The 19576-nt window shown below is 39.0% G+C and overlaps 1 protein-coding gene across 4 annotated transcripts; it reads left to right on the forward strand.

The window, feature by feature from the left end:
- Nucleotides 1–2831: 2831 nt before the first annotated feature.
- Nucleotides 2832–17763, forward strand: LOC146478797 (uncharacterized). Of its 4 annotated transcripts, XM_085112417.1 has the most exons (7): nucleotides 7397–7581; nucleotides 7701–8045; nucleotides 11336–11557; nucleotides 12754–13281; nucleotides 14684–15023; nucleotides 15135–15239; nucleotides 15632–17763. In XM_085112417.1, the coding sequence occupies exons 2-7, from the start codon at nucleotides 7731–7733 to the stop codon at nucleotides 17050–17052; spliced, it is 2931 nt and encodes a 976-aa protein (XP_084968543.1). In that variant the 5' UTR covers nucleotides 7397–7581; nucleotides 7701–7730; the 3' UTR covers nucleotides 17053–17763. The 4 variants fall into 4 exon arrangements, with proteins under 4 accessions (XP_084968542.1, XP_084968543.1, XP_084968541.1 ...); XM_085112416.1 differs by lacking the exon at nucleotides 7397–7581 and adding an exon at nucleotides 2832–3167 and having other exon boundaries at nucleotides 14684–15239; XM_085112415.1 differs by having other exon boundaries at nucleotides 7397–7598; nucleotides 14684–15239.
- Nucleotides 17764–19576: the final 1813 nt, after the last annotated feature.

Raw genomic sequence — 19576 nt, forward strand, 5'->3', positions numbered from 1 at the left:
GTAATGGCTTCTTCGCGGGAACATTAGCGGGAAGACGATGTGGGTGATTTGGACAGTTCCGTCGGTGAATTGTGGATCGAAGGTTAGTTTCACAGTCATATTTCGTCTTCCCGCGAAGAAGCCATTACGGCAGCACGACATTACAAGCCAACAAAAAAGAAATCACTCTTCGGATGAACGCCATATTGGATCGAAATCTGCCAGTCGCTATTTTTCTTTCGCCTCTTCCCATGACACCCCGCGCGCCTCAATTCATCCTCGTTTCCAATCTTCTCACCCACAAAACACGTATAGAGCGACTGGGTACGAGTCTGAAGATGGTGACATTGATGGAAATGATAGAGATAATAGCAGCGATGTGATTGTGGCGGTGATTTTTAGGATAATGGTGAAGAGGATAGCGATGTTGGTACTTATAGTGATGGTGATACCCATATATGGGTAACTTTGGGTCATTTTTTTTTTTATTTTCATCACATATTGTACCAAGCTGAATTTTTTTCGACACAATGTAAAATTTGGTGTTGGATATCATGGCCAAACACTCTGAGAGGAGGTCGTGTGTTGTCATTACGACAAAAAAGCATAACAATAGCAGAAAACTGTAAATGGTTTGAACCCAGGAGTCATGTCATAAGTACGTAAGTTATGATCATCCGGGTGAGTGTAGTCCTGAGAAGGACTGTTTGTGGTGACTTTGACTGACGTTTTGACAACCTGAGCGGAAGTCATCTTCAGAGTCAAGTGAATTGTGGAACGTCAGTAAGTGGTATATATGTCTCTGGTTGTTAACCTGAATGGTCAACGAAGTCGAGATGTTATTGGTCGTTTGTCAGTAAGCCGTCGGATGTTATTGGCTGTGAAGACTGTAAAAAGTGATTGGTGCATTTCAATCCGTCTTTTGTTAGTCAAAAAGTCCGTGGGTCTATTGTTAGTAAAATGTCTTTTATGTGTCTGTTTCGTTGTTGTTGTCAATAAGTCGTTTGTATGGTGCAGGTAATTGTAGGCAACGGTTGAGTGGCGTTTGTTCTAAGTTAGTAAACCAGCTTTCCAGAGTGAGTCGTTGATAGTAATTTGTATTGTAGGTAATGCACTTGGCAGAGTCCCAGTCAATTCTGTGGTTCGTTTGTAAATGGTGCCCAGAAATGTGATTGTTGATATCACCATTTCTAGTTGCTCGTTTGTGTTCAGTCAGTCGTACGTTTAAATTTCTGCCGGTCTCACCAATATAAGTGCCCTGGCAGTCGCAGCATTTGATCTTGTAAACTGCTCCCTGTCTGCGGTTCGGATGATCATAACTTATGTACTTATGAATAGCAGAAACCCTACCTATTTGCAAGTGAATCTCTGCCTAAAAACTTAGTTTAAACCAACTTCTCTATTCTAGTTGAAACCCAACGTTTTATCGTGTATGTAAAACAGCCTGTTAACAAATAGATCTCTGCCTACTTACAACCAACTACTCTATTGCAAATATAAAAGGGAGAGGGTGGACCGCGGCTGCACGAAGCTTTAGTTTATGTTAACCAGATGATACTGCGACCACTCGTACAAAAACATTCGTGCAAAAACACAACAAACTATACTGATAAGCTTTTAAAATTTATGAGGCAGCGTGGTCGAGTAGTTAGGGCGCCGGACTTGAAATCTGGAGGTCCCGGGATCAAGTCCTTCTCTGACCGCTAGCTGGAGTTGTTTCTCGGTAGCCCTGAGTTCAACTCCTCGTCCGCGTGTAAATAGCCAGCTTGTCTGCCTCCTGCCAGTTGGGATTTTTAACCATGTTGTGTTCAATTTAAATTATTTCTTTGTGAAGTTTAATGCTCGGCCCCACTAGCACTTGTGCTATAAACACTGCCGAGGGTAAATAAAGGTTATTTATTTATTTATTTATTTTTATTTATGACAATGAATGTGTTCAGAGCAAAAAAGAGAGCCACAGATTTTTAAAAAGAGTTAGTCAATCAGCGTAAAAGGAAACAATCTTTTTCTTTATTGTAATTTAAAAAGTATTAAAAAAGGTTGATATTTGAAAAGCCGAAATATCTAATCCAGGAAATAAGCAGATGGCCTAGCATATAATTCACTCTATTTCGGCACACTCAACGGGGAGCAAGACATCAACCTCATGGGCTAAACCTCACAGCAATACGAACATAAAACAAATAATCTAATCTCTACTGCCTATTCATATTCAAAACAACTGCTGAGATGACTGATTATTTAGCGGTTGAATGAAGTTTTTAAAGGCAACTTCGACGCGGCAGACTCACTTCAGTCTACACAATATTGAACTTTTTTTCTCCTACCATATGGTATTTTCTATTATATAGGTTAACATTTTATTACCAAAATTGATTGAATGTTTGAAAAATAACGGTAAAATGGTTTAATATCCAAGATGAACTTTAAAAGAAAATGATAACATAATAACTATATTAAGGACATTTTAAAAAAGATGAGTGGCTAAATCATACCCAGAAAGATTTTTTTTCAATTTCATTTTTAAAAAGAGGGCGTATTTACATTTGCAAAAGAAAAACTTCCTCTCCCAAACGAAAACATCGATTAAACTTACACCAAATGTTAGTGATAGCTTTTCTTACCGCGGTTTTGTTTATTCTAGGAAGAGCACAGGGCACCTAAACATGATCCTAAATGGGGCCACAAATCTAAGGATTACTTAGCCAGCCCACGGTTAATTTCCCGTTTTCTACTGAACTCCTTTATGAAGCCTAACAAGAGGCTTCTCAGATAATGCATTATCATTGGCTGCCAGAGGTATGAAAAAACGTCAAACTGTTAATGAGATCCGACTACTGTAAATCCGGTCGACCTAAGACGCTTTTTCATCGCCAACACTCTTTAACTTGAGTTGTGAGTCGGCAAGAATTTCAAATTCGGGGCGTCAAGTTGAAAAGCTCAGTCGTTCCAAACTTTGAATACACTTCAAGCTTTTTTTTTTTTTGACTGCGTATCAAAGTCGCTGCAAGGAGCATCAGTTTATGAGTTAAGCAGAGATTGTTTTGCCGGTAGAGCCAAACAAACTAATTATATTAGAGACCAAGTTAAATGAAAATATTGATGAGACAGGCCAATATAAACGGAATACAGACGTGAAGATTTGACGACGGGATTTTTCCATGTTTTTCATGGAAAGTAAAGCTCAGGTAAGATTTTTTACACCATCACTGGATATTGTGCTTCGAAATGTTCTACTGAAGCGCAAAAATATTAATTTAAAAAAAACCCGATCGAACAGACGGCGAATTCAATAAGATGTGGAAACGGAAGGCAGATAATTTACAAACGAATGAAAACATTACATGTCTGACTCTTGTGAGCTGTAGTGTTTGTTATATTTTGCCCATGCATTCAAATAAGTAGAAAAACCATGCTGCAAAATGCATAAAAGAAAACTACAGAAATGTATACTGACAGTATTTAAAGAACCAAGTGTCTCATTAATTAATATACAAGTTGTGAATCTTTGAGTTTTGTTGTCTTTATGATTCAGCAAGATTTCATCCTAAGCTTGTTTTGCTTTGTGAGCAGATCTTCTTCATGAAAAGATAATGTTCGATCGATTGTAAAAGGAATAATATTAGTGAAATTTTGGCTTGAAAAGCGAAAGCCTTCGCTTAAACATAAAACACTTTTCTGAAAATAAAAGCTTTCCAGCAAAACAAAGTTTTCTACAGCAGCAATTTTTTGACATGATGCAAACCTTTTAATGTTTGTCTTTTCAACAAGTCTTTAATTAAATGATTCACCTTAAAATGAACTGCAGGGGAGATAACGAATTTAGTAAAACATTTAACGGGTAATGTTTGTAAACAACACCCGGATAAGTCACCAAACAATTTCAACAAAATACTGCTCAAAGTTGTCAGTATTTTACATTAAATTACGATTAATTGACAAATTGCCCCTGAAATAACCTTCACAATTTGACAAATATTGTCAATGATATCAAGGCAAATAAGGACAAACTGAATAAAAATATGCTCGTTTATTTACAAAATTAGTTTTCTGAACAAGACCTCATTTTTGTGAGCCCTTAGCTTTTCCAAATGCGTTTATAAACTTATTTCATGGATCATTTAATTAAAATAATATATGATATAAGGATGACACAGGGTATAAGGATGCAATTTACATAAAGATTTAATTGTTTCTATAGAAGTGGGGTATTTTTCGGGGTCCACCAGGCAGCCTACTGTATTCTAGTGGTTTTGAATAGAAAATCTTTGTGTTAGGTTGTTTTATATATATTACTTTGAGCGCACTCGCACCGACACGAGGAGTTTCTGTTTCATAATCATCGGTAGTTCTTAACAGGAGAGACCGGAGTCATCTTCAATTTGTTTGATACTAAAGTTCGAGCTGGGCGACCTCTAGACCTTGGCTTGCCAAATATGGCTAACTTGGGGAAATTAGACGTGTATGAACTTTTCTTTGTTCATCGATGTATTTTTGGCGTTCGGATCAGTTTGCCCTGATCTTCTCCTTATACAACGATGAAAATATGATCTATTTTGGTATCAGAACAACCTGTGTCGTGAACTTTGGCCTAAGAGGAGTTTGTAACCCAAGGTGGCTAACCTCGGCTAAGGTAAATCTTTTAGGGTTAAACTTTACTCAGTGCAAGGAGAAAATTCGCTAAACGTTCATTCCAGTGTAACTTTTGTAACTCATTACTGTATGGACTGCGGCCTATACAAACTTTGATGAGACTTCAGAATGTTCAAAACGTAGCGGCCAGAATCGTTACGCTTGCAGCAAAACATGAACACATATCTCTAGTATTGTATGAACTGCATTGGCTGCCAGTACAAGAGCGCATAGTTTTTAGGATTCTTTTGATGACTTTTCAATGTTTAAATGGTCTAGCCCCCTCGTATCTATCAGAACTAATTCAGAAGTATATTCCTCCACATAATTTAAGATCTTTAAACAGTAACCGTCTTGCTAACGTGGAATATCAACTCTGTAGTTATGGATTAAGGTCCTTTTCAGTAGCCTCACCATAACTGTGAAATTCCCTGCCACTTGAACGTTTTTAAGAAAAAAGTTAAGACTCATCTTTTTAGAAAAGTTTTTCTATAGAATTAAATACCACATTTAGACATTTTGTACATTAGAAATATTAGACCTAAATATGTAAATGTAATCTTCTTTTTTTTATTCAGTATTATATAGTGTAATGAAATTTATTTGCCGTAAAGCGCGATTGGACAACGCTGGAAATCGCGCTATATGAATAAAGTATTATTATTATTATTATTATTATTATTATTATTATTATTATTATTATTATTATTATTATTATTATTATTTTTATTATTATTACCCCATTAAGTCCAATAACGTAACGATAAATCCAGGCAGTACATAGTTGAAATGCCTTGCGTGTGATATCACGGACGTAGTGACTCAAAGATTTGGTTTAAACATCTGCAATATTGTTACTAACTGCTACATTAATACTGCTCATAGAAACAGGCAAGATAACTTGGCCTTGGAAGCCCTCAGTTTTACTATTCCTAATAATATGTAGGCGGTTGTGTACCTAAAGCGAATATCAGTGGAGTGAACCTTGACAATACTGATGATTTGGACGATTTGGACAGAGTAACAATGTGTTGAATAATAAATACTGATTACTAAATACAGCTATCTTAATATTTTGTAATGTTTTTAAGATGGTCCTCTTTAGTGCGGAGTTTGAAGAATGGAGAACTAATGGAGTTGGAAATTAAGGCTCAAACGAACCCGTTATTGCACGTGTTGTTATCATCTCAGTCTAGAGTACATTCCCCGGCATGAAATTTCCATGCGTTTACTATACGATTATGACACGACTTTCTGGAGAGTGGTTGAGGAACAAACTCTGAAACATTCAGGAGAAATCGGACATCTTCTTGTAAATAATTAATAATGGTAATTGAACTGAGTGGAGTGCAATTTGGTCTGAAATCATACGCGTGATTTCAAAATAGAACGAGCGCGCAGCGCGAGTTTGATTTGAAATCACAAGTATGATTTCAGACAAAATTGCACGACACAAAGTTCAATTACCACTTTATTACACCTATTTTGAAATCACAGAGTATCATTGTCAATATTAATACTCTTTTTTGTTACTTCATTTTTATTTTGATGGGCTAAAGAAAGGATGCGATTTAGAGCAGAAAATGGTGCAATTTGGGAATAAATCGCACTGTTGAGAGCCAATCTGATTGCAGGGATCACCAGTGATTTCAAAATGGGTGTAATTAAAGGACCTAATAAACGGATAAAAATAATCATAAAGCTTGCGACTTCAAGAAAATAGGAAATATTGCAAAGTCATGTAGTTATTAGAATTGCATGCATAGTGCGAAACCGCGCGGAATATCGCCCGATGCTAAGCCGACGAGGCATTAGGCCGAGGTAACTAAAATCAGGAGATATTCCGCAATATTTCGCAGGATTATTGTTTTATTTTTCAACGCATTGTTAGCAAAGCACAGTTTTATTGCAGAAAAGCTGGAGACGATCGTTATTTTGCCATATTTCTTCCCGTCACACGAAATTACGCGCAGGATCATGATCTGTTGACTAAGGACGACGAATATTCAGTGCACTATGACCATATTTAGGCAGTGTTATAATATGTTGAATAATAAAAAGGATAAAGGAAGCGTTGAAAAATTGTAGAAATAGAGATTTTAAAAATGTAAGAACAATCTATCAGTCAAGGGTTCACCGGCGAGTCAATGTAAAAGGACGTTCAGGGCAAGCAAACACAAGGTTTACTGAGTAGATACGGGTCTACTTAGTTTTATTACACCATGATTAATCTTTCACTGTAAAATCCTAAAAGAGAGTTTCCTTCTAGGATTTGTTCCGGTCAATAAAATTGAGGCAAGGATATCGAGTCGCGCGATACGCATTTTGTACCACGTGGTCTTTTTACCAATAAGAGTGGCGGATGGATTATAATATAAATACAAAGTGTTATATGTACTATACTAAACTGACAAATATACTCGATCAAGATGCTGCGTATGATATCTGTTGATGTGATAAAAAGGTTCAATCGCTTGTGTAATCATCAAACGAATTTTTCCTTAGCATGCACACAAAAATAACAGAAACTCAAAGGACACAATGTACACGAATCAACTTTGTATTTACCTGCCTGAAATTATGCACTCAAGGTGTTTTCAAAAACATCGAGAAGCAACTGAATGTTGACGGCTGGAGGCAAATGGAAAGAGAATATTTGCTTCTCCTTGGCATACGTTTGAAATATCACCGTCATCTAATAACGTCATAAGACGGTACGTGATTGGTCACTGACTTTTGAGTAGCTTTCAATCATTTAATTTCTGCGAAAAGCAGCTTGAGAATAAAGAATAATTTAAGCTTTCGTAAGCTGTCGTTGATCAACATAGATACCGCTCAAAACACAATGCGGACGACGAAAATGCTCGAATGGACATTGCTCGAAAATGCTCGAAGGGACATTAGTTCTTCGCCGTGACAAAATTGAAATCGGCAAGTTCATCTGTTCACACCTTGGAAGGAAAGAATCGCGTAAGAATCCACCAAACGTGAAGTGAATGACGGAAACATGGATATGTTGGAAAAAAATTTCATATTGGTAGATTTTACAGACGTTCAGTCTTATTATGAACAATTTATTTTTGTGGCAGGTTTTTCACGGAAGGCAGTCTGGCTGAAGCATGCCTTCTAGTAAGGCAAAGAAAAGCTCCAATCGAATCGTGCTGAATGTCGGAGGAGTGCGACACGAAACCTTCTTAAGCACGCTGAAAACAATCCCAGATACTCGACTCTCTTATCTCGGAGAGCATCACACAACGGTCGCAAGATCCCCGGAATATGATGCCTCTAAAGGGGAGTACTTTTTTGACAGACACCCGGGGGTATTCGCACAGATACTGAATTTTTACCGTACGGGAAGACTTCACTGCCCTTCCGACGTGTGTGGACCACTTTTTGAAGAAGAACTGGGATTTTGGGGCATTGATGAACAACAGGTAACGTTAAGTTTACCCTATTGTTGGCGTTGAGAGAAGCTGTCTGATAAAGACGGCTTGATAAATAGTATAACTGAACTGATGAACATTCAAAACTACTAAAAAGCTTATTACATGCAGCTAAAATATATGCAGATAGAACTCAGTCAACTTAATCAAGGCCACATGTTTAAAAAAATATGAAGAGGAGTTATATTTTAATTATGATAGTTAAAAAGTCTTGCTTTGACTGGTTTAAGGCGAGTTTCTGTCTCCGTTAAATTATCATAAGTTGATCTTGCCCTTTTTATGTCGTATTTTAGAATCTGCCGCATTATTGTGAAATTAGTTTTACGTTGGTTTATATGCTTACAATGATTTAAGGGTTGATAAATCGATCTGCATGCTTAGAACAAGATGAACCAAAGCGAAATGCAAACAACATTAATGTGGCCTACAAAGAAGTGAACAAAGTCTTACCGAGAATGGCAACCTTTAGAATTCTAATCAACGAAACGTTTTGGAAGATTATTTCCAAAATAATGAAAATGGGACATATCTGTTTTGTTTCGCTGCGGTTGGTATCGATTAAGAAAACTTTAATCAAGCGCTAAATATTAAACTGACACCAAACAAGAATTAACAATGAAGACTGAAATTGTGTTCAGCGTTCATTTAAAAGTTGTAAATACTCGACATGCCTTATTTATATAAACAGGCAAGTTAAAAATATATTTTAATTTATTTCGCCGCTGTCAGCTTACAAGGACACAGCTCAAACTATTCGACCTTGGATAATTTAAAGGAAAGATGTTCGAAGTTTTTCCTTATTTATCTTACTTTCTCTGATGGTTTAAGGCGGCGACCCTTAAAAATTCCCGCCGTAATTGAAACGCTTCATAATATCTGCTTTGGAACAAGCCGTATCAGCAAAAACGAAGTCTTTCAAATTAAAATAAAGATGTTCTTTTCACTCTCGCATCTCCAAGAATCTATTGTCTGCTAAAAAGCGACAAAAGACAAAAATATTCTTTTGACCTCAACAATAATTGACGTTTTTAGCTTTACCCGCGACCATGAAAGAAAAGTTACGAAAATTGACTTTGAAATAAACTATGGGTGGCATCGGGTAACGCTTTCACTCTTCAAACTCATTCTAACCCAGTCGTAGTTTTTACGCTTTGGAACTGTATATTGTGGTACTATTAATTACCCCAGGTCTTCCGGGGTTTTTTTTTTTTTTCACCGAAGCGAAAAACTGAATATACCTTAAATGTATGTATTCTAATATGAGATCGATATTCATAAACAATTTCACTTTCCAAGCACGATCTGCCGAAATGAGGACAGGTGTTCCAAACCGAGCCACTATCTTCTCACATTACCTTTGCTTTCACAACTCAACCCTTCTGTTTCTGCAAAGTCCAAAATATTATTAATTCTACACAAAAGACGCGCCACTGAAAAGCTTAATCCGAACTATTTGCTCTAAAAGTGACTGGACATTGATATTTTCTTTTCGAATTAACTTGTCGTTTTAAAATGCAAATTGGACAGTGGACTTAACGTTAGGTTTGTTTGTCATAAATCTCATTGACAACCTAAGATAAGATAGTCCTTTTCGTTAAATGCGTAAAATAGTGAGACACTCTTTCCCCGACGCCTTATCAATATACACACCGGCGCCTTCATTCAATATTTTATTCATTCGATCTCTTATTACAACGCGTCTGATCGAGCTTCTAAAAAGTTGATTCCATTTATTTATGTCCCAGAAGCTAACTAAATACAGCAAGCAGTTGTTCAATAAAACATTATACTCCTATCTGAATGACTCATGATTTTTTCATAAATGTCAAATGTAGACAACTAGCAAGCATTCAAACCCTTTCCTGCTACGAGATCCTTCAACAAAATTGTTCACTGTAAGAGTTTTATAAAGCAAGACGAAATTCTTCTTCGCCTCACGATAAATTAAGATTTTACTAACACAAGAAGTCCGACCGTCGTACAGCTTTGATCAATCACCAGCAGAGCTGACATTTCCGCGAGAGATAGACTCAATAATAAAACACAACTCAAGGCGGTCACATATTGACTGACCATGTGCATTAGTTTTAATCAAACAATATATTAATTTTCTTCCTTAAGATTCCGCAATGGAAAACCAAGGATCATTAATATCAGTACAAAGAAGCTCTACGAATTCAGTGCATATCGGGGATAATTCCCTCAACTGTCTTCTTCACAAATGATTGATTTTGTATTGAGGAGAACTGAAATAATGGTCACTAGAAGTCAGAAGCCAATATTTGCTTGTTGACAGTTTTCTTTATCTTGTCACCTGTCTGCTGAACTATGCCTATATTGATATTGTAAGGAGAAGTGAGACTTTCGTCAATAGAAATTGTTGGTACATCTCCTTGACTGAACAGCGTAATAAGCTGGGAGAATTCAGTGAAAGCCAGAAAGATTTAAAAGGTCTTTTTACCCGTGGGGTATCAAAGTATACTCCTTAATATTATTCCTCAGTATTAGAACCGCACAGACAAAGCTATGATCCCAACTGGATCCTGCGACCGGAAGATGTAATAAGAGAACTCCCCAGCATGAGTAAAACGGAAGCGAAGGACAACCAGCCACAAACTACATCAACTTATTCCTGACGGCAACCAGGTCAACAATAAGAAGGGAATACTTGGCCCTTGACAAAAGAATAATAACCAGGTCAACAAAATAACTCTTGTTTCTCTACTTGCCCATGGTTCAGGCGAATTGAAACGCGCAAGTCATCCAGCTGCAAGTCATCGTTGTTCCTTTCTTATCAAAATTAACTGTAAATAGTGCCTAGAGGTTAACTCGAAAACCTTACCGTTCCTTTAGCCTCTAGGCTCCAATTACCTAAATTACTTTTCTTATTATTCTCTTTAATTAACCTGTGATGTATATAACGATCCTCTATAACTAGTTAAAGTGTGAGTTAATAAATATTGTTGTTGTCGTTGTTTGTTGTAGTTGTAATGTCGTCGGTCTCTTTTCATTTGGATCATTTGCGCCAGTGGCTGTTAACTAATGTCCACTTTTATCAAGCTTGCTCGGTCAAGATGTAGAAACATTGTCCACGTTCTTATCTTTACTCCCATATAGAACTCCGCCGAGCATCTTCAATTTCAACCACTTTTCGTAAAAATGATTGGTCTTATCATTAACTGTTGTCATCGACTACTAAACCATACTGTGTATATCGTTTCTGCGATATTTTACGGTTTGAATACATTTCTTTCTTTTTTCTTTTTTTTTTTTGTTCACAGGTTGAGACTTGTTGCTGGGAAAATTACAAGCAACACAAAGAGAAACAGGAGAAGCTCAAATATTTCAAACTTCCCGGATATGAAGACAGCCCAGAAGACGATTTCCAGTCCAAGGATTCGGGGCTTTTTGAGGACGTGGATGATGTGCACTCCTGGTGGTCGCGATATCAGCCCAAGGTCTGGAAGAGCCTCGAGGAACCTTACACTTCATTCTGGGCGAAGGTAAGAGTGATGCAATAGCTACATTATTTTGGTGCACACTGTAAATTGAAAAGGTCTGTTTCAGTCCCAAAGTGATGATTTAGCCCCGGTGACTTAGGAGCTGATTCAACCCCTTGTGGAGCCATTTTGTTCACAATTTTGGGCAAAATGGCGCAACCAACGTTCGCGCTCATTCTGGAACTCAGTTTCGCCCTTGGGTGTACATTCTTTAATTAGCCCCCCCCCCCCCCCCCCCCCCCCCCACAAAAAAAAATTCATCCCCGTCTGGAACACATTTTATCCGTCAGGTGCATTTTGCAGTCTAGTTTGGCCTTAATTTAGCACAGCCAATTTAGCCCTTAAAGCAGCACTGCATTTTACTCACCAAAATGACCCAAATTTTGGGGGCTAAGACCAATCTTTTGATTTTCCACCGCCGATTGTATTTCTTAAGGGGTAACTCAGTTTACTTTAAAAGGAGCTGCCTTTTAACCAACGTAAAAATGGATAAAATACAGTAAGCTGCTAGAGAATCCTTGTAAATAAGTTGTTAGTACCCTGTAATGCTCCAACACTGGTCATACAGTCCAGGAACAGAAACATAAAAGTACAATGACATGAAAATTAAGATTTATCAGAAGCATATTACTGAAGCATTTAACCGGTAAGCAACGTTGGGTCTCGTGCATGCTGCCCCAGAAAATGTGTTTCGTGCCTACAGGAGGAAATAAGCTAGGTACTGCAGCTGGCGCATATTTGAATAGATTTAGGCATGAAACCGGTAAGTGGCTCTAAAAGTTGATATTGGATTCATCTATTTTTTTTATATTGAATTCAGGTCATGTAGAGTAATATAGCACGTAACTGCGTAATAAACAGATCAAATATACACATAAAACTTAACTTTAGTTTATAAATCATCCCCCTCGTGGAAAATTGATTGGCGTTGGTGGCATTTTGCTTGTCCTGGCAACGATTTTGTCATCTAGACCTTTCCAGGTCTATCACAGAGAGGTGCTAGGATACATTTTAAGGAAAGGAGAATATATCGAACAAGGGAGGAATGACGACAATTGTTCTTTGCAACCCTTCTTTTTTATACAATTACTAGTTTGTTTCAACCATTTCAAGAAACTTACAATTCCAAAACGGAATCCTAAACGGAGAATCTCTCGGCAGAAGATTGCTAATACACAATCTTTTATTTTATTTTGCAGCTGGTGGGGATTGTTTCATTTGTTGTCTTCACAGCTTATATCATCAAATTCTCCTTATCAACGCTAGAGTATTTTAACGACAAAAACGCACCACGCTATATCGCTCTGTCAGTCATACACCTCATCTCCATTTCATGGTTCACCATGGACTTTGCTCTCAGGCTCCTTTTTTCACCGGATAAACGCGCCTTCGTAAAGAGTCCCTACACCTGGACGGACCTCATACCTCTTGTCCTGTTGTATGTGTTCTTTTTCCACCCTACCCTGGAGAAGATCCCATTCCTGGAGATGGTGGTTATGTTAAAAGCGGCGCGTATTTTTCAGCTCTTCAAGTTGTCCTATGTTTTACAAGTTCTTGTAAACACCCTTAAAGCGAGTTCCAGTGAGTTGTGTCTGCTGTTGGTAATTATGGGATTCGTTATGGTGGTGTTTGCTAGCTTTGTATATTTTTTAGAAAGACACGAGTTTGACAGCGACTTCCAAAACGTACCCGAGAGCATGTGGTGGGCTGTCATCACCATGACAACGGTGAGTTCATAGAGTTCCTAGTACTTTCATAGCTTGTTCATAGCACCTTTTTTCCCTGACCAACTATGACAAGGGGCTATAATTTGAATGAGAAGTCAAAAAGCACATCAGTCATCCAGTAAGAATAAATAATATCTAAGCTAATTATTATTGCTGTCGTTGTCATTGTCATTGTCAGTCACTGTCACTATCACTGTCAATTTCACGGTCACTGTCAATGTCACTATCATTGTCAATGTCATTACCACTGTCTATGTCACTATCACTGTCACTTTCATTGGTGTTGTTTGTTTTTTATAATAATTAAAAATAATTACCTGTATTTACCTCGGTAGTGCTTACAGCACATGGTGCTAGCGGCGCCGAGAATTAGAACTTCACAAAGAAATAATTTAATTTGAACACAACGTGGTTAAAACTCCCAACTGGTAGAATTTACGTCTACTTTGAATACAGGAGACCAAGGTTCAGATCATTACAGATCATTAAAGTGATCCTAAGTGAAAATATGGCTGATTCACTTAGTAGGAATATTCCTTGCCGTCTGTTTCAGGAGGCAAACCAGCTGGCTATTTACAAGCGTGGCCGAGGAGTTGAACTCGGGGCTACCGAGAGACAGCTCCAGCGAGCAGGCAGAGGGGGACTTGAATCCAGGGCGCTGGACTTGAAATCGGGGGGTCCCAAGCACTTGATTGGCATCATTGAACAGGATGTTTCTCCCATGAACTTAGTTCAATGGCCTTAGCTCCCACGAGTCTCCTGTAACTCAGTGGTAGAGCATCCGAACTAGTAATCGGAAGGTCTTAGGCTCGACTCATGATAGGAGCACTCGGAATTTCTTTTTCCGAATTTGCCTGTGTCATTACTGAATAATACATTATTCTCATTATTGTTATTGTTGTTTTCCAAACAAACTTACTGTCGATTTAATTTGTGCCATGAAATGAATGATAACCATGGATCATGATAGCCAAGGGTCTGCATGCAATAATCAAATCAGCAGTAACATAATTGGCAAGTGTTCATAAAAATAAACTCCAGTGGGGTCTCAAAGGGTGATTTCTGCAAAACATCATTTCAGAATACGAATCGCATGCGTCACTGACAAGTTCTGCTCGGCAATACAGGAGCGTCTTACTGGGTTATGTACAAGTAAATATGGCGGCTATGGCGTTTTGCCACGATTGGCCAAACGTTAATTTTTGCAGGAATTAACGATTTAACTTGATTAAGTTTAGAAACTTTTTCATTGCTTTAGCAAAAGATTTCATTTTAATGATAGCAATTGGCTAAAAGCTAACAACTCGGTATCGTAGTTAACTTGTGAGAATTCAACAAAGAATGGAAGAGAAGGGATTTAGGAAGCTAATCCTAGACTAATGTAAAATATTACATTCATCAGGTTGGGTATGGCGAGGTACATCCTCGAACATGGATTGGAAAGACCGTTGGTAGCGCATGCGCAATATGTGGAGTGCTGGTTATCGCTTTGCCTGTGTCCGTGGTCGCTAGCAACTTTTCTCTATTTTACACCTACGCCAAAGCAAGGCTCAACTTGCCGCCTAAAAAGAGACGTTTAGCTTTTTCCCATGCCCTCACGTCTATGAACAATCAGAGAACCCAGTGTGCAACACAAGATGGCGCGCATGCATTCAATTTTATGTCGCTGTACAGCGAGAACAAGATGGACCGTAGCTATCCCCCCTCAGAAGGGTCGATTAGCTGCACTATGACTCCAAGAGGTAGTTTGAAGAAATCTTCTTTTTGGTCTCTGCGTTCAATTTCAAAGATGCTGAGACCCTCAAAGCGCTCCAACATGAGCAGGAGCAAGTCCTTGAATTCTGTTTTTTCAGATTACAAGCCACAAAAGGAAATGTCCGTGGATGGGATTACTCTGAACTTTGAACCACCTTCCAGGTCACCATCGGCCATTGATGTGACAAGAGACCAAAGACAAGGTAATCACGACTTTACAGTTGCATGACGATAAACGTATTTGGTGATATTACTTGCCCGAAGGTAACGTTTGGAAAGACGAGCAGCGAAGGGCAGTTAACCTACGATGCACTTGTATCCCATTCAAGGAAAAGCACAATACAGAAATCTGACTGAAGAAATCCGGCCGGGTGGGCTACCTGTGACTCGCATACGTCTTTGCTTTTACTAATGTAAAACACAACACTCATAATTAATCATCCTAATTAATCTTTGGCTCTTTTATTATTATCTTTACTAAACAGTCTGGCAGTCCTCAGCTGCCAGACTGAATCCAAAGGTTTGCGTTTCAGGGTTTGGTGGGGTCAAATAACTGAACCTTGCTAACCAAGGTAATTATGGTTTTCTTCAACAGGCTCACTAACAATAGGAGAAAACGCATTTCTTAATGTTCCTAACGACAAGGGAAAAACATTAAAAAAAGAGAACATGAAAGATCTCCCTAGGACACCCTTGCTGAACAAGTCTCTTTACCCTCTCCACCTACGACGTGGAGCCGTGTCACCGGCGTCTTTCAGCCTCAGAAGCGCTTCAACGGCATCCAGCCTCAATGCGCTCCCACGGGGCTACAACGAATTGTGCAACGCTCTCAGTGGCAAAGGGCCCATAATTCTACTCTCAGACCAGGCTAGTGTGCACAGCCTTTGTTCGCTACATTCCCGGATGACATGTTCGTGCTCGAGTTTGAAAAGCGTAGGGAGTGATGGGTCGCAAGGAGCGGCCGCTAATGCAGATGCTGGAAACGTAACACCCGCGGGAAGTGATGGAGGTTTAGTAAGCAGCCCACCAGCAAAGGTTGACGGGATGCAAGTAACTCTGAGCGTTCCCGTGGAGTGCCATGGGAAACGAAGGAACAGTAATGGCCATCACGGTCTCTTAGCAACGGAAAATGCCAAATGCAGAGGCGACACAAAAGAAACACTGCTAACGCCGGTTGTGTCTGTACCAATTGAAAGCGGAGGAACAGACATAAACAAAAAAGACGACATTGATATAACGCTTACAAACCACGCCTCCAGTATAGCTGTTACAGAGAACACAAGAAAGGAATTAGACAACATCAATCTAAACAGTCCAAATATCCATTGTCTGGAAACTGGGGGAGCGGCATTTACCTTCAAAAATACAAAGGACGTAGAAAATTTACCGCTACAAAAGGATGACGAGTTGGACGCGTCTCAAGTAAAATTACCTGTTAAGCCTGTGCCGGTTGTTGGTAGGGCTGTGTCCGCTTACTCACTCATGGAATACCGTCTTTATAAAGATGTGGTACCAAACAATGGCGAAAGTCCAAAATGTAAGGACTTACCTAATACTAACAATGACAAAAATTCCCCAAAACGGCGGCACAGCGCGTTTACACTTATAGATTCTACTTCTTCCACAGTGAAAGCACGCCAGGGACGTTTAAGCACCGGCTGTATGAGGAAGAACGTGACTGAATGCGAACCACTGATTAATGGAAATGTGGGGCAGGATTGTCCAAATGACGTGTTTATCAGAGATGATGATGGAGAGAACGTTGACGGCGACAGTGATCAACGCGGCGTTCACACCTTGCAAAGATCACGTAAAAGTGGTGTAAGCGTTTGTTATTTACCGACCAACTCCAGTCAAAGAAGCGAGGACAGTACAGTTCCGGAGATTAAAGAACCTTCCACTGAGAACACAGACGAAGAAACATGGCTACGACCTATTCATCCATGTTCATCGAATGGGTGTCTTCTTAAGGTGACTACACATTATCCTAACTCAGAAAGAACTTCTCGCGTGTAATAATACGGTCTGCTTGCATCTCTGAAATCAGTGCATGCAGGTGCATTGCGTTGCCTACGTGATTTACGTGATGTCACGGTAGCCAGTGCCACGTTCTCTTTATTATGACTGGAGCAGTTGTCACGAAACCTAACTGCCTGCTATTGTTGTTCTCCACTAATTTGCGATTGGTTTAAGCTGTTCCACGTCATAAGTTTAGTTTCTTACGTAGAGGGAAACTACCAGCCATACGGCGATTGTAGAAGGATTGTAGTTTACCACTCAATTTTTCGCCAGTCTGATTGGGTTTACGTAATGTAATGCAAGCATAGGGCTTGCCCGACCAAAATGTATTTATTTCTCAAATTTATTAGTAGACAGGTTGAGTTTATCGTATTTTTATCTTTATTAGTTACTCATGCTATATTTGCCAAATTGGTGGGCTATAAATTAAAAATGCCAGTTAGTGTGTTCCTTGTTGTGAAGAAAAAATTTAGCGAGGAACAAAATAGTGACTCTGTCTCTAAACTTAGGTAGATTTCTTAAGAAATTTGAGTATTAAAAAAGAAATTTTAATTTGACGTTTCTGCGCTGATAGTTGCCCGCGGAAATTTGATGTTCTTAAAACAAATATCGCTTCGAAGGCCTAATGCTGGTTTAAAGAGCATCAAATGTCCAAGTGATAGTCCCGATATGCATGAACAAGGCACTAGTGTAGCTCCTAAACAAAAATCATTGAAACTTCGTTTGGATCATGCAGATCACGAATTTAACCTTTTAGTAATGAAAGTTGGGCTGATAATCACTCAACAAAAACATTATGTTATCAAGTTGAACTTCTGTTGATGGCGGCCTCTCCTCTTGTCTCCCCATCGATCCATTCCCTCAACTGACCCAAGAATGAGATCTCACCTCCAAAACTACCAGAGTACTTGGTGCTTGGGGAAGGCCAGTGTCGTAGGGTTCGACTTCAAAGTTATTTCACAACTTCGCTATGCATTGCATCCATGAACCACAGTACACTATTCGAACTCAACCCACGCTCAATAAAAAAATTTCTTCCAAGTGTTGTATATATGTATAAAAAAAATGTTTGTTAGGAGAATTTGGCTTTATATCAACATGTCGTTTGCTGTGATTATCGGGCTGTCACTGATTGTGTACCATTAAACATGGTTTGCTTTTCGTTTTTTTTTTTTTTTTTTTTGGTTTTTTCAGTATAAAGAAAGTATAAAGAAGTTTATCACCCTAGGAATTATTCGAATTTAACTACTGCTACTAACCACCGGGATTTTCAATGCACAAAGTGTCTCCGCCATCGATGAACGTGTTTTCACAAACGTTCCTGTTTGCAAAATATTACAATCGATATAATAAACAAGGCAATTATTCCACGTCTTCAAATAAGAAGAAGGCCTGTGGTGGTTAGAACAGATGTTATGTAGTTAAATCAGGATTTTCACTTTTTTTATATAACGAGTAGGTCATACAATGATCGAAAACACATTGTCTGTTGCATTGAGACAATAAATGTACTTAATATACGCAAAAGTTACTCTCCAATGGAGGGAGATACTCAAACAATTGAAATAAAAAATGTCTGCCCAGAAATTCCGATATTCTTGTTGTCAATCTTTTTGTACATTGCTATAGTAACACAAGTATTTATCCCACAGGCATGAAGGTGGGCTAAAAACAGTGAATACTGGGGTGAATTGTTCGCCTGTATATTATATCAAGTTAAATATTTTTAAAAGGCACGCCAGCCAAAGCCACCTGTAAGATGCGCTGCAATCTCGCGTTTACTTTTGGCGGGTCGGCACAATCAAGAACTTTCATCCTTTCGTCTAACCGAGTGTTTATCGCTTTGAGTGTTGCAGTAATTTGCTCCATTTCCTGGATAAAGATCGCGGACTCTCTTGCGCGCCGTTGTTGATCACGCAGTAACTGTTGATAAACTGTCTCTCGTCCAATTCGGCGATTCAGCGGTCTGTTCTTTTTCAACTTCTCGTGGTCTCCGCGCAGCATTTCTATTGCTTCGTCTCGGCTCTTAGCCGAAACGTTTTTGGTTTTGCTTTTGATCTTACTTGTCTGAGATAACCTTGGCAATTTTTTTGCATCCGAGGCAAGTTTGGCCTTTGTGGATACTGGAGTAACAAGAGTACGGCTTCGAGTGAGTGAGAAATCTTCGGAGATCACATCGTTAAGTGAATTCCGACGCACGGGAACGTCGAAGAACACAGTGTCGCTTTCATCAGCTGGGGTTGGCGGCTCCGTGTACGATGATCCAGGGTCGAGAACAGGGTTTGGCAGGAAATCAGTAGAATGCGAGGGGGCCGGACTCGCACGATTAACAAGCTTTATATCCACGAAAGGGGAGCTTTCCTCTTCGGAAATCGCAACAATAACTGGCTGTTTGTTTCCTGCCTCTCGTTCACTCTTCGCACGCTCCCCTTCCGCTTGAGATTCATCAGGCGTCCGAATATACTTGCTGTAATTTCTTATGACATTTTCCGCCAATGACAAGCGGCGGTTCAAGATTTTC

This window comes from Pavona decussata, unplaced genomic scaffold, assembly GCF_977016875.1.
Source record: "Pavona decussata unplaced genomic scaffold, jaPavDecu1.1 SCAFFOLD_64, whole genome shotgun sequence".
NCBI lineage: Eukaryota > Metazoa > Cnidaria > Anthozoa > Scleractinia > Agariciidae > Pavona > Pavona decussata.